Source organism: Mesitornis unicolor, unplaced genomic scaffold (assembly GCF_000695765.1).
Source record: "Mesitornis unicolor isolate BGI_N332 unplaced genomic scaffold, ASM69576v1 scaffold25172, whole genome shotgun sequence".
NCBI classification, from domain to species: domain Eukaryota; kingdom Metazoa; phylum Chordata; class Aves; order Mesitornithiformes; family Mesitornithidae; genus Mesitornis; species Mesitornis unicolor.
The window spans coordinates 14,677-28,755 of record NW_010169134.1 but is presented as its reverse complement, the minus strand read 5'-3'; the positions used below and the strand labels follow the sequence as shown (position 1 = coordinate 28,755).

The 14,079-nt window shown below is 42.1% G+C and overlaps 1 protein-coding gene across 1 annotated transcript; it reads left to right on the top strand.

Moving 5' to 3' along the window:
• Positions 1-1,414: 1,414 nt before the first annotated feature.
• Positions 1,415-11,556, top strand: HSD17B2 (hydroxysteroid (17-beta) dehydrogenase 2). The gene is made up of 5 exons (XM_010179263.1): positions 1,415-1,691; positions 5,938-6,150; positions 6,453-6,638; positions 9,571-9,708; positions 11,198-11,556. Exons 1-5 carry the CDS (start codon positions 1,415-1,417, stop codon positions 11,554-11,556), a joined length of 1,173 nt encoding a protein of 390 aa, XP_010177565.1.
• The last annotated feature ends 2,523 nt before the right edge of the window (positions 11,557-14,079 follow it).

Here is a 14,079-nt window from a genome sequence, read left to right as displayed (position 1 = left end):
GGGAAAGAAAGCAAAATTCTCCAAGGAAAATTTTAGAAGATGCCTTAATGTAGGATAAGGTATAATTGACCTTTAAACCAGTATGCTGCTTTTAATAAGCAGAAGCTGCAAACCGTGAAGAGAAGTGAAAGTCATTTACACTTTGTGCACTCTTGGAAGGGTGGACAAATGGGAGTTCACAATAGTCATGAATGACAAGCAGACCTCAAGGGTAATGTTCCTTTCAGACAGTTACCTCATCTCTAATGTAAGCTACCTATAGAGGTATGTAAACATTTTCACTGGATGTGAAAACGTATATCCAATGGATTTCTCACCCCATATAACTCCAAGGGAAGAACAGAGTGGAAATGTGCTTGTGGCTCATGTTAGGCTGTCACCCTGCACATCAGTCTTGCAGTGTCTGTCTAAAATAAAATTGGTCAGCAGTGTATTTTCCTTCAAAAGATGTGCTGCATCATGTTAGCTGGTTGTGTGATAACTTACGCTTGTCTCTCAAACTGATTAGCAGGGATTTTTAAACAGGGGTAAATATACCTAAATTGTATTTCAACCCTTTTAGCTGGATGGATTTTAAAATAGTCTTTTCTCACTGTTTAGGTAACTTCCAGAGTACATCACAGTAAATGTTACATCTCTCAAATGTAGCTATATGAATTCCTTTTTTTTTTTTTTACAACTTGCTGTCAGTATTGAACCACCAATTCCTATAAAACTAAGGTTAATGTCAGTGCTGGGTTACGTGTGATCACTTAACAAAGCACCCTTAATGCCAAACCAACAACTACCCCTTCCCAGTCTCCCACCCGCCCTTGAATGTCAGTGATCCATAGGCATTCACTGCATTTGGAGCAGGTAAATAGCCAAAGGTGTGCACTGAAGCAGGGAAGGTAATTTGGGATTTTTTGTTGAAAAAGAAATGTGGCCCATGTGTGATAAAACCCAACTCTAACCACACAGCTTGTACTACAGAGAGTAAGTAACGCTGTCCTGACTTATTTTTGTTCACTATTTAGTTCCACTGAAACCACACTCTTAAGTTTTTAGGCAGGGAATTGCAACTGTTTCCCAGAAAGGAAAATGCACTTTAAACATCTAAAACCTATAGCAGTTAATTTTTTCCTGAAGGCAGTGCTTGCTACATCATGTCCATTCCTAGTGCTGTCAATCATTATCCAGCCAGCGTATTGTTCAGAAGGTGGAGCTGTCAGGCAGAAGGAACAAAAGGTTAAAAAAAGGAAAGCTTTTTGCTTCTTGCTGATGCCAAGTGTAAGTGAGATTATGTCAAACCTTTAAACAGAGTCCCCTTTCTCTGCCCCACCCCCTGCTCCTATATAACACATGCTGTAGTTAGCAACACCTGCATTTACTCAGCTGGTGGTGGGGTGTGCGTGCCTGCTTTTTGCCCCTGACAATGGATGCTCTTGTGGATAGTCCCCTTGGATGGCTCTCTGTGGGTATCACCCTGCTTTTTGGGGCAATTGTGCTCTACGTGGCCGACAGAAGCCTGATGGGGAAAGTAAACGTGCTGCTCTGGAGCCTCCTGCTCACCTTGCTGGGGCTGCTGTGCGTGGCCACGCTGGGTGCTGGCGGGGGGCTGGGGGTGTTCTGTGTTGGGAGCCTCGTCTCCTCCGTGTTCCTGGGTGGCAGGGCGCTGCTGCCTGTGGGTGACAAAGCCGTGCTCATCACAGGTAAGATGCTGCAGATGCACTCTGGAAAGCAAACTCTGGCTTTTCTCACTACTGGTTGGGAATCTTGGTGTCAGGTTAGGTATGTCTGAAATGCATGCTTGTAAAGTTGCCCTTTTTTTTTTATTCCCTTGTTTTATTTGCTTTGTTAGAGATGCTTTTTTCCTAGGAAATAAATGTTCTGAAAGAAGGTAGAAAAGCAATAATAGATGCTGTTATTTTTTAGTATCCCATTTAATCTTTACAAGTAGCTTTTAAGGTGTACTTGCGAAATTAACTGGTGCAAAAAGAGTAAGAACACTTACGATGTCTGTTTTTTTTAGGAGAGACATTTATTTCTGGGAGTCCTCAGAATGCTATACTCACACATCACTTTGTTCCCTTGATTTCATTGCAGTGGTTATGGATGTACGGTTATCTCTTGGTGTGCATGTTTACACAGTGCACACTGTGTATATCGTGCAGATATCTCGAGACACTGCTTTGGTGCCGTCTCTTTGAAACTATGTATGAAATTATTTGGGAGTGAGTAACTTCCTTCACTAGCAGTGTAAGTTCAGAGCGAATGAATTCGGTCTCTATTAACACTTTGATCTACTCAAACTCCACTTTTAGTTTGCAGGAATGGCATTTTTGTACTTTTATGGCTTTTCTCCTGTTTCTCTTAAAACTTTAAATGTTGTTTGTTTGTGTTAATCAAACCTTTAAACCAGAGTGCCTGCCAAAAGCTTCTTGCACTATTAACTTGCTCTTTTTTTTGTTTTATTTTCTATTTTCCCCCCTCTGGAAAGCTGAATGAAATTGCTTTGGTTTTATAGCTATTTCTTGCAGAATTTCAATTTGTTTTATAGGGACACCTGGAAATAATTTAGATTTGCCTAGCAAGCATTAATACAAGGGTTAAATACAAAACTTAAGAGAGGACAAGGTGAGCAGCAAGTTCTCCCCTCCCAGTTTGTCTGCCAGCTGGGTTTCTCTCTGCAGGTGTCTCAGATGATGGGTATCGGGCAGGAGAAAACAGGGAGGGCTCCTTTCCCACCTCTGCAGATACAGGAGTTGCACCTGGACATTTACTTACTTTTGTAAGAATGCAGCTCTTCAGAAAAGAGCACACTCAGAGCTTGCCTGCTCTAGAAAATTTGCATTAGAGCAGTATAGGGGAGCAAGGAGCATTTGGGTATGTTCCAGTAAGTGAATGTGCTTGCTTTGTACCTGTGCTGCAACTGTCCTGAAGAGGTGCTGGTCTGGACTCCTCTGTGGGCTGACACGTCCGAGGAGGCTCCTATTGGTCTTTATTTGAATCCAGACTTACATGCAATCAATCAAACCCTCCATCAACTGAAATGAAAGGTTTACTCAATGCATTTCTTGGTTAAATTGCTCTGAGTGTAGTACCCCTCTCTTTACCAATTGTTGGATGTGTGCGTGCCTCAGGTGCAAGGCACCTTTAAATCAATTTTGGTGTCATTTTCTCCAGTTCAGACAAGATCTGAGGCAGGCACTTTATGGCAAATGGTGATTTATTTTCTTTCCCACCTCTTTTAGCCCTGTGGGGTTGAGGAATGCTGCTGTGCTCTGTGCAGCTGCCACATTTCACCTGAGCGCTGGCTGCCTCTGGGAAGAGGATGGAGGAATCGCTGTCTGTCCCTGACGAATTTTGTCAAATGTTGTTCTGGTCCTCTTTGCATGTCCCATGTATGGGTGCCGCTCTGTGTTATTTATTTAAACTGGCGGTTCACTGGAGTACCATGATAAGGGAAAGCTGCACACAGTTATCAAAATGCTTTTTTGTATGAATAACTGTGGACATGAGCAGTCTTAGTCACTGGTGATACATTTCTATTGATTTTCTTGCTGGAAGAGTGTGCTTTAGTGTCCTTAAACAGAAGCCCCTGGGCATGTAAACACTTTCGGGTAGTTTGGTAGACCCAACAGCCATCCCTAAACATTAGGTTATCATGAAGATATGAAGTTGCAGGGATTGTAATGAAATTCTTGCCTCATTTATTTTGTGTGCACTGGAATTAATTTCTCCAGTTAACTTGGTATTTTCATTCTTGATGTGTTACTTGACATTTCTGATGCTCAGTGTGAGTTGACGATAAATTGATAAATTTGAAAAATTCTCAGTAATGATTCAGTTACAGTCAGTAGAAACTGCCTTTCTTATAATAAATCTCATAATTCACAAAGTGTTATTTATTTACACAGAAGCAAGGTCTCTTGCCTATAGAGACCTAACCAGTGTTTGAATTTTCAGTTGAAGGGTGAAGTTTCTCTGGACTTCAGTAACAGATCTGAAACTCCAATCAGACTTATTTTGATGAAAGCTGGGACAAACCCAGTGGCAGGCACAGATGAACTCTGCTTTTTATTTCCTTTTTGGAGTTTCCTTCCCTAGTTGTTGAGCACTCTGCCCCTTCACGAGTTAAAGCTGTGTTGTAAAACTTAAGTAATAAATAGCTCTGTGGCTTTGTACTTGCTGGGAAGGCTGAAAGGGGAAGAATTTGATCCATAAATAGTGGTTTTTAGTGACAGGAAAAAGAAGGAACGACACCCCACCCCCACACCCAGAAATCTGTCATGTCCTGGGGGTATTTGCGGGCCTCCCTGTCAACAAAAGGGAATTCCAAGAACGCACATTTGTTCTTCTCTTCTTGTTCAAGTCAGGGCTGCGAGAAGCTGAGTGTGATGTATGTGGTGTTCTGGTGCTGCTTCAACAAACTGCAGACTTCAGAAATGCCAAAATGATTTTTTTTTAAAAAGGATTAAGTAGAGCGTGAGTAATTCTGTTCAACGTCTTGCACTGATCGATCTCGGCATTTAGCGTGTGTTTCTTTCGAGTCACCTGGAATTAGTATTTTTCACCCTTCAGACCCCAGTTAAAAGACAGAAATGATGTTCTAACATGATTAAGAGGAGTCTCTTTGACAGTCAAATTGTATTGACTGTGGATTTTGAATGCAGGAGCAGGCCTGTGAATAACTGTGGTAATGTCAGCCTCAAAGTGCTGAAATCACAGATTAACCCTCCTAAGTTTGTGGCAGTGTTAAGTAGGAAGTGTCGTAGCTCTCTCACAAATGAGGAAATAGTAAAAAACTGGCAGAAGACCCAGACCTTTGTCCCATGTTCTGGTTTCCAGCCATGTGTGGGAGTTTGGAAGCTGAGCATTTATGTAATACATTGCTATTGCATATGTCTCTGCGCTTTAAAAAATGCATTGATTTCTTAAACTTCTCATTTCCCTTTGCAAAACTCCTGCAGCACAATCCTTATAAACTCCTTCCCTGCCTCTAGCAGAGCCCTGTGTCACTTCACTGGGACTCTTGGTGGGCAGATGGATAGGATGGATGGACCTCCCTCACTAAGAAGTTTCTCTGTAGGTGGGAAGAATGGAAACCGGAATCTGAAAAGACACCAGGAGAGAGAACACTTAAAAGTATTTTAAGATAGCAGCAGCAAAATACTGTGTCAAAGGGAGAGGCACATGAATCAATCTAATTGCTTTACATGGACAAAGTTAGTGAATAATTCTCTTGAGGAGGAAAGAGAGGATAACGGAAATTCTGATGCAAGTTTGCATGAGTTAAATAGCTGGTGCTATTTGGTTTAGCCTAAAGTTGCCATTCTGAAGGTTTCTCAGGGTTTGAAAGCGTTGAACTCCTTTGCAGGTCAAGATACAGTTGCAGCCTGTGACAGAAAAAGTGCTTATTGGAAGGATCTGTGTGGTATGTTCGAATGAAATAAGATGTTTGATTTTGAATGTTTGATGTTTGACTAAAATAATGCTGCTGCTTTGAATTTAAAAATAGACCCCAGCAATTTGAATTCCAATGCCATGTAATTGATTGTCCATCCGAGATTTCAAATTAAAATATTTCTGTGGCTTTTCTTGGTGTTTTTTTTTGTTTTTCCTATATTTTTTGTTATCAGGTTTCAGTCTGCATATTTGTAGCAACCCAATCGAAGGTTTTAGAAGTCAGTCTTAGACTCTGTCAGTGGTAGAGATGAGCTGATACCATCAGCTCTGTGCCAAGAGGACATGGTCTATCAGTGTTTGTGGAACACGCGAAGATCCAGCTCCTCAAACCTTCAGATGTGAACTTTTATTCCTACTGTCGTGTGTATTTCAGTGACTTTATTTCATGGTCTTTATGATTGCATTTGCATGTATTTCCAATGCATGGTTTTTTTTTTAACGATGGTTTATGACAGACTAACTTTTCAAGTGTCTTTCTGATGCTTTCAGGAAGTGACACTGGGATTGGACATGCACTGGCTAAACACCTGGATAACTTGGGTTTTGTTGTATTTGCTGGGGTTTTGAATAAAGATGGACCTGGACCTGAAGAACTGAGGCGGACCTGTTCTCAGAGACTCTCTGTCCTGCAGCTGGATATAACCAATGCCACCCAAGTCAAGGAAGCCTATCTAAAAGTCTCAGAGAAGGTGCAAAATACAGGTATGGCTTTTTTCCCATTATAATGGGAGTACTAATGTAGCTGCTTACAAGGTGCATCTCTTAACTGTTGGCTGCACCATAGCTTACGTGTGTAGGTCGTTTCCATGCCACAGGCTGAGGGCTGTCAGGGTACTTATATTGATGACTCCTGCTTTCTGGGACATAAGTGGTGATGCCTGTTCGTGGAGTTGGTGCTGTATCTGTAGCTGCAGATCATCTCTACTTTGATCTGGAGGCACCATCGGTCTTTATGGAGTTGATTTCCTGCTGTTTGGCAGTGCTGTGCTTTCTCCTTTTCCTAGGGCTCTGGGGCGTTGTGAACAATGCGGGCATCCTGGGCTTCCCCGCTGACGGTGAGCTGCTCCCCATGGGCATGTACAGGCAGTGCATGGAGGTCAATTTCTTTGGGGCTGTAGAGGTGTCCAAGACCTTCTTACCATTACTTCGGAAATGCCGGGGGAGGCTGGTTAACGTGTGCAGCATGGCAGGTGAGCTGAACGAAAGCACAAAATAAACTTCTGGTGCAATGGGAAAAACAACTAACTTCCTTGGCAAAAGTGCCAAGGAAGGTGTCTGTCAGCTTGCTTGTCACTACACCTAGGGAATTAATAGCTAGGTAATAAATGCAGGTTTTTCTTCTGTCTGGGAGACTATTTCCAGAAAACAACCCTTAAACAAAAAAGTTTAATATGACTAAAAATATGCTGCTACATAAAAGACAGTAAGATTCAGATCTTGTGTTATAGATGCTATGAGTGATAGCTTTGTGAGCTTCCGGAAAGACGAGTGGTAAATCACAGATTTTTCTATAACATATTCCATCAGAAGTCTGTGACACACCTTCCTGTGTCATTGAACCACACAGTGGAGATGCCCGAAAGCTGCCTGCCTTTTGCAGAGTGAGGCTTTCTTGCATTTGGTCTGCTTACCCCTAAAGTTTCAACCTTTTTTAATAGTTTGTGTTAAGATTTGAGCATAAATGTCTTTTGGGTAAGTTCATGAAGTTTGTCACTTGTAACAATCTGTAATAAATGTCAGATATTTCACTTGGGCAGCTCCACCTCTCCACCCTTGCTCCATAGAGCATGGTCTGACTAATAACCTGGAACCTGAAGAGAATGTATATTTCTTTAAAAATATTTTTTATATCTTCTTAAAAATACTTTAGCCTAACTGATTAGCAAAGTGGTAATGTTTTCATGAATAAAATAACTTCTAGGAGATTTTTAACAGCATATAATATGCTTTCCAGTTTTGTCTCATAAATTGGATCCTGTGCTTACTATTTATGCCTTCATAACTTGACCTTCTAGCCTAGGAGGACAGCTGAGGTGCTAAGATGTAGGAACTGAAGTAATACAGCCTCTGGTAGCCAAGAGCTGAGAAGCAAGAATGCTGCTTTGAAAATGAGACCTGCTAGGAGCAGGATGTCATGGTACCAAAAAGTGTTTTGGTTTAAGACTTCTTAAGGATTTACCGTATTGTCTGCTTCCCAAATTTTCTTTTGCCCTGTCTGCTTGGACCTTTACTTCTGTGCAGTTGGTGTCCACCCGAATCTTGCTGTATTGCCAGGGTGGCTTGTGAAGGTGTTACCTTGTGTTCATGGCTTATGTTGAGGGTGCAGCCTCAGCCCAGCTTTGACACTGTTGTCTTCTGTTTTCTTTTTATAATCCCAAGTATGTTTTGTCTGCACACCTGCTGACCCTTAAAGAAATCAGGACTGAATTATCAGAAGGATCTCTCTGGTGCTGCTCTGCCCACCAGCCCTTGCAAGCACAGAGATGGTGGACAGACGTCTGTTTTCTCTGAGCACCCAAGTGAAGCTTGCACTTTCAGTGTTTTGGGGCAAATGTCTTAATACTTGGCATGAACCCCTGAGCTGCCTTGCAGGAATAAATGATGGCCTTCCCTGTCCTGAACACTTTGTCCTTACAGGAGTTGATAATGACTCTGCTTAAACTATAGTTGTTCGCACAGGTGTTCCCCCACACACGCTGGTTTGGGTAAATAGCTTCCTCTAAACACAGGGTCTGAGGGTCCTTTGGTAAAACATTAGAAAAGTTAGTGAGGTCTCGTTGTGCCAAATCTCTTCCTGTCTGTGTAGAGCTAATTTAACTGACTTGAGGTTAGCCTGACCTCAGACAGAAAGAGCGTGTGAGTCAACTGGCTCAAACCAATTGAAACTCAAGCTTGTTCAGATGCATACAGAAGAATAATTAACATATAATTGGCCTGACTTCTTCAAAGACTGTGCAAGAGGGTCCTGTGCTACCTTGGTCATTGCAGTACAAAATACTCAATAAAATGCACCAGTGGTTTACCTGAAAATTCCCCTGTATCGAAGCATTCTTTTAAAAGATTCAAATACATTGACATAAATGCGTAACGTTTGAAATGGAGGCCATACTAGAGGACGTGCCTGAGTGCCTGTGCAGCCAGGAGTGACATGTCCCAGGGAGAAGAGTTGCCTGCTCTGGTCCTTCCTCCCTGCAGTGCCAACACAGCCCATGGTGACTGTGATGTCCCTGAATCTGGCAGTGATACTTGGTGCAGTGATAGCACCAACCTTGTGGAGAAAGACAGGGTACTGAAGAAGGGGATCCTATGGAAATAAAAGTGTCTTTGGATTTTTCTAAAGCTGAAGAAGTGACAATCTGCTGGTTTTTGGAACAGAAGAGATCTCTGTATTCGGAAGAGATTTATTTTCTGGAAGCTTTGGTTTTGTAAACGTATGGATTTATTTTAAATTCACCTAAAATACTGGCTGTTTTCTATCTCATCTGAACAAATGCTGCTGAGATTGGAGAAGACAGGGTATAACCATGGGGAATCTGCTTCCCTGATGAGTCTCAGCAAGCCCTGTTGCCTGGGGGGTGTGATTCCAGCTTTGGTTTGTCCACAGAGGTTTTCCCCACCCTTGCACTGTTGTCTCTGGTCTTTCTGAAACTAGTTGGAAAGAGATGGAAGATAAACTGGCCTTATAAAGGTAGAATTGAGATTACTTATGCTGTTGTAACTGTGGTTTATAGTGGGAGCTTGAAATTCATGTTACAGTGACAACAAGAACAGCAGCATTAAACTATTGCTTCACTGTTTATATGAACTAAAATATTATCTGTGTTTCTGAAACCAAGTAATAATTTTCAGCAGTTTTTACTCTTAAATGCAGTGCACTCTGTTTTCTGCCATATAAGGTGTCTTATCAGGTGTTACTGAGCATAACTGCTACAAGCAACTGCTAATTTACAAATTTCACTTTTTTTTAACCTCCGGAAAGAAATGATTCTCTCACTGACATGTGTTTAACCTCAGTAACAGCCGCATAATTTTGGTTGTGCTATAATCTTCCTTCTAAATAACGCAAATAAAGGTTGGAAAGAGCGACCGTTAAGCTTTATCATGTTTATATTGCTCCTGCAGGAGGCATTCCACTACAGAGGTTGGCTGCATACGGTGCATCAAAAGCAGCTCTGTCCATGTTTTCTGGAGTAATGAGGCAAGAGCTTTCCAAATGGGGAATTAAAGTGGCTGCAATTCATCCATCAGGCTTCCGAACAGGTTGGTGTTTGACATTTCAGGTAGTTCTTTTGCCTCTTTGCCTGTAGTCCAACATCCCCAAACAGAGCCCTGAGTGATTCTCAGCAGTCGGACTTTTTTCCCATTCTTCACGTTGATTATGGAAATTAAGATCTGCATTTTTGGCAGAGATGTTTCCTCCAGTTCTGCACACTGCCTGCCTCTGCCTTTCCCCTGGGCGGAGGGGATAGCTCTCTCTGCTCTGACACTGGCACTGCTCAGGTAGTTGGTGCTTTTCCCTCTGCTGTCAGTCCTATCTTTCTCAATATCAGAGCTCTCTTTATTGAGCAGCTCAGTCTTGCATTGAAGTGTCTGCAGCAATACTTGTCAGCCTGCTTACTTGCTGTCAATATTACCCTATATAGTCCTGAGCTTTCCTCTCCACTTCTTCCCTTTGCTTTGCTCCTGCTGCTTTCTGTCATAAATCCTCCTTCCACTGCTCTGAGCTCTTTCTGCAGAGCCCGTCTGGGTTACAGACTCACCTCCTGCTCCATGCACCCCTGCTGCACCCTGCAGCCACCCAGGAGCAGGGTGGATGTCACACAGGTCCTTGCTCTGTGGACAGGCCTGGCAGCTACCTGAGGATAACATCAAACTCTACTGCTGCCCGCTCAGCAAGTCCTGGTGGCTTCATGGGGACAAGGTTTATGTTGATGAGAAGCAATTATTTTTTTTTTTCCCCTCATAAAACCCTGCTCCCTTGGATGTCTCCTCTCCTGAGGAGGGTCCCTGGCTTCTGACAGCATCCATGTGCTCAGCAGTACCTGACGGAGGTTTTACCTCTAGGGTCTCCATCAGCTGTTGTCAGAATTCTGGATGAAAACTTCATGCATGAAAACAAGTCCTGGTGTTTGAGATTTAAATAAATGTTTAAAAGTTTTTCTTGATTTGCGATGCTCAATTCCTGATAGTTAAGCAATAAATGCATTGGGAAAGCCACTTCTTTCACTCTTACATGATACAGGTGTGGAGAAAAAAAAATAGACTTTCTTTTAAAAAATCTCTGGCCTAATGCAAGCCTTTTCCTTCATGAAACTACTGTTTTATATATATATATATGTAACTTGACCAACCCAAGGAAATCCTATTCATCTTAGTTTGCCTGTCTTTCCTCAGTCACTTGCATCTGTTAGTAAATACTGATTAAAAACACCCACAAATTAAATAAAGGCAGAATGGGAAGGGGAGAAAAATGCTGACTTGGCTTTGAGGGTGCCTTTTTTAGGTAGAGCTGGTAACCAAATGGTGCATAAACCCCATGCTTTTCATGTAGTTTCTGCTTTGTGCTTTCCCTTCTCTTCCAGGTAAAACACTTGCAGCTAACCAGCTGTTTTTGTCTGTTCTTCATTGACCCACCTTAGAACAACTGAATCAGGGTGATGGTGGAGAATGACTTATTGACAGTTAATAATTATTTTTTCTTTAAATCAGCCTCAAACCCACTTGCTGTGCTGTGATGTTGCTCTTGCAGGTATACTGGGCACACCTGAGCTATGGGATAAGCAAGAAAAAGAGCTGATGGAGAACCTCCCGGCAGACACAAGGCAAGACTATGGTGAGGACTACCTCCTGGGGCTGAAGAGCAACTTCCCGATCATGTCTGCCCTCTGTGACGCCAACCTGTCTCCTGTGCTGGCTGCCATCCTGCACGCGTTGCTGGCCAAGAGACCACACGGCCTGTACACCCCCGGCAAGAGGTCTTATCTGCTCCTCTGCATCTTCTGCTACTTTCCCCTCTGGTTTTATGACTTTTTTATTAGTAAGATGCCAAGTAGTGACTCTGTCCCAAGGGCACTGAGAACGTCAGAAGCTGAAAACAAGAATCTTTAAGGTATCCATCAGCTTTTGTCTTCCTTGATGAGATACCTGGGAAAAACTGTTTTAAGACACTGCCGTTTATTGTACTGTCTTTGTTAAATTGCTTTTACACTGCCTTGCACACAGAGATAAATCTTTGTGTTAAGAGTAACATTCAGAAACAGCAGTGACTAAGAAATAGAAAGCCATACCCAGATGGGGAATTATTGTTTTTTTTAGAAATGTCAGTGTTTTCTTGATGTCTTTGTATCCTGCCTTCTGTGAAAGGTATCTCATGAGGTTATATTGTTCCTATTTGCTTAGAAAGGTACCACCAGCACAAAGACAGGTGTCTAACCTGTTTTTTAGAACAAAGAAAGAAATCTTTGAGCATTTACAACCTTCTTATGCACTAGAAGAAGCTGCATATATTCTTATCACTGGAAAGATTTAAAAATGTCTAATCCAAATCCTTCTCACTGCAGTTCAGCCCAGCATGGATTTATTTTGATTCTGTTGCTGTTGAACCTGAGAAATGATTGACCTTTTCCCCCCAAGTTTTGTGAGCTATAGTTGTGATGTTTATAACATGTGCTTTTTGCTAGACTAAGCAACATAAATTAGTTGAGGGGAATAATGAGCAAAGATAGATCAAGATCTTCACAAAGAAGCAGTCTCCTTCCTACCTCCTCTCCTTCCTATCATAAAAAGTAACAGTAAGTGTATCAGCTGGTAATTTGCTATCACAGTCTTGGTCCATCGCCTGTGCGTGCTTGTGCTTCTTAAATCATTAGTAAATTCTGGTATCAATTCTGCTTTTTTGTACAATTCTTTACTCGGTTCTGGATTAATGAAGAACTCGGATTTTGCCTGTTTCTCCTGACACCTTCCTGTTTCTCCCTCTGCTTTAGGAGAGTTTGTGCTCACTCCTCTAAGATCAGTTAGTCTTCAGGTTGGCTTTGCTGGAGTCCAGAGTACGCCTTCTGATAGATTTTGTTTGCTCCTCTTCCCTGAATTAGTTCACGGAGCATCAGGTGCCCTCCCTGCTGCTACTTTTCTCTGTCTCATACCATAAAGCCCTCACCCACACCAAGAGTTTGGGCGATCCACCTGTATTTTTGCATTGCCTGTCACACCGTCACGCTCTGAAGGGCTGTGGGATTTTGAAAGCAGGCCCCATCCCCCTGAGTTCCCTGATTTGGCCATCTGTCCTGTGCCTTGATGCATTTCTTATCACATGATAGAAAATTGAAAGTCATTATGTTCTGGGCTTTAAATGTAAAAGCACTTTTTTCCAGTCCTTTCTGAATATCTTCTAGTCTTCTGTTAGAATCTGACTCACGTGATGTACTCTTGCAGTCATCTGAACAAAATTGCAATTTCAATTTGCATCTGTAGTATTTCTTCCATCTTCAGAATCTTTTACATCAACACAAGACTCCTGTAAATGCCTGGAGTATGCTCAGAAGGTTTGGCCCACTGTTTTCATTATCCTCCTGTCCTATACATATTGTCATTGCTGCCTTTCCTACTGAGGCTCATCTCCTTGTGGGTTTCCATCAGTTCTCTGTCACAGGCTGTTGCTTTCCTTTGAGAAGGTGTGACCAAAAATGGTTTTCAATCAGAAAACCTGGGAACTATTGCTCTCTCCCTGTCTTTCCTTTATCTACTTCCCCAAATTTTTGTATCTGTCAGCAAAAGTGCATAATAAAAAATAATATGTAGACATGGGATTGTTGTGACTCTTTCTGTCTGATCAGACCCTTTGTGATTTGGTGACCGGTGCGACAGTGCCTGCCTTCCTGGGCTTTCCTTGGTCCTGTAGTAGGAGAGCACCAAGGGGGAAGATGGTGGGGACCTTCTCCAGGGAAAAGGGACAAAATGGCAGTCGGTGCCTTGTTTTGGGTAGGACATGATCCCAAATGGGGTTCAAAGACAACTGCTGAGCTGAAAGGAAAGGTGGGTGCAATGGGGTGCAGGGCAGCAACCTCTGAATTCTGGCTATCTACAGGGTGAGGGAACCTGCTGCCAGTCAGCCTATCTCTATCCCCATCTCAGATGGAGGAGGTTGGTTTTCACTGAACGTCTAATTTAGGTGTAACTTAGGTGGGATGGAATTTTGCCCTTAGGTGCGTTATACGTTACACAACCCAAATTACCCTTAGATGGTTAGCTGTTTTTTGTAGCAGTCTTAATAACAATCTTTAATTGTTGGTGTTATTTGGCTATGATTCTAAAGTGTAACTTCTGTTTTCTCCCCTTCACTTTTGTAATAGGAATATTTTCTTGTACATTGCAGACCTAATTAAACCAGGCATCTACATAACAGATTTTAATTAACTTTATGATTTTTTTTTTTAACTTTTATTTCCCAGGAAATATGTTCTGTGTTCTCAATAGCCATTTTACATCTCTTTACCTAACTACAAAGATATTTTAGCAAGTCTCAAATAATTGTGGTATCATGGGCCAACACATCCATGTAGCTGTTAAAGCTGATGCTCTCTCCTGCTCTCCAGGACCACTGTCAAGGTGTTTTGCTCCTTTGCTTACTGA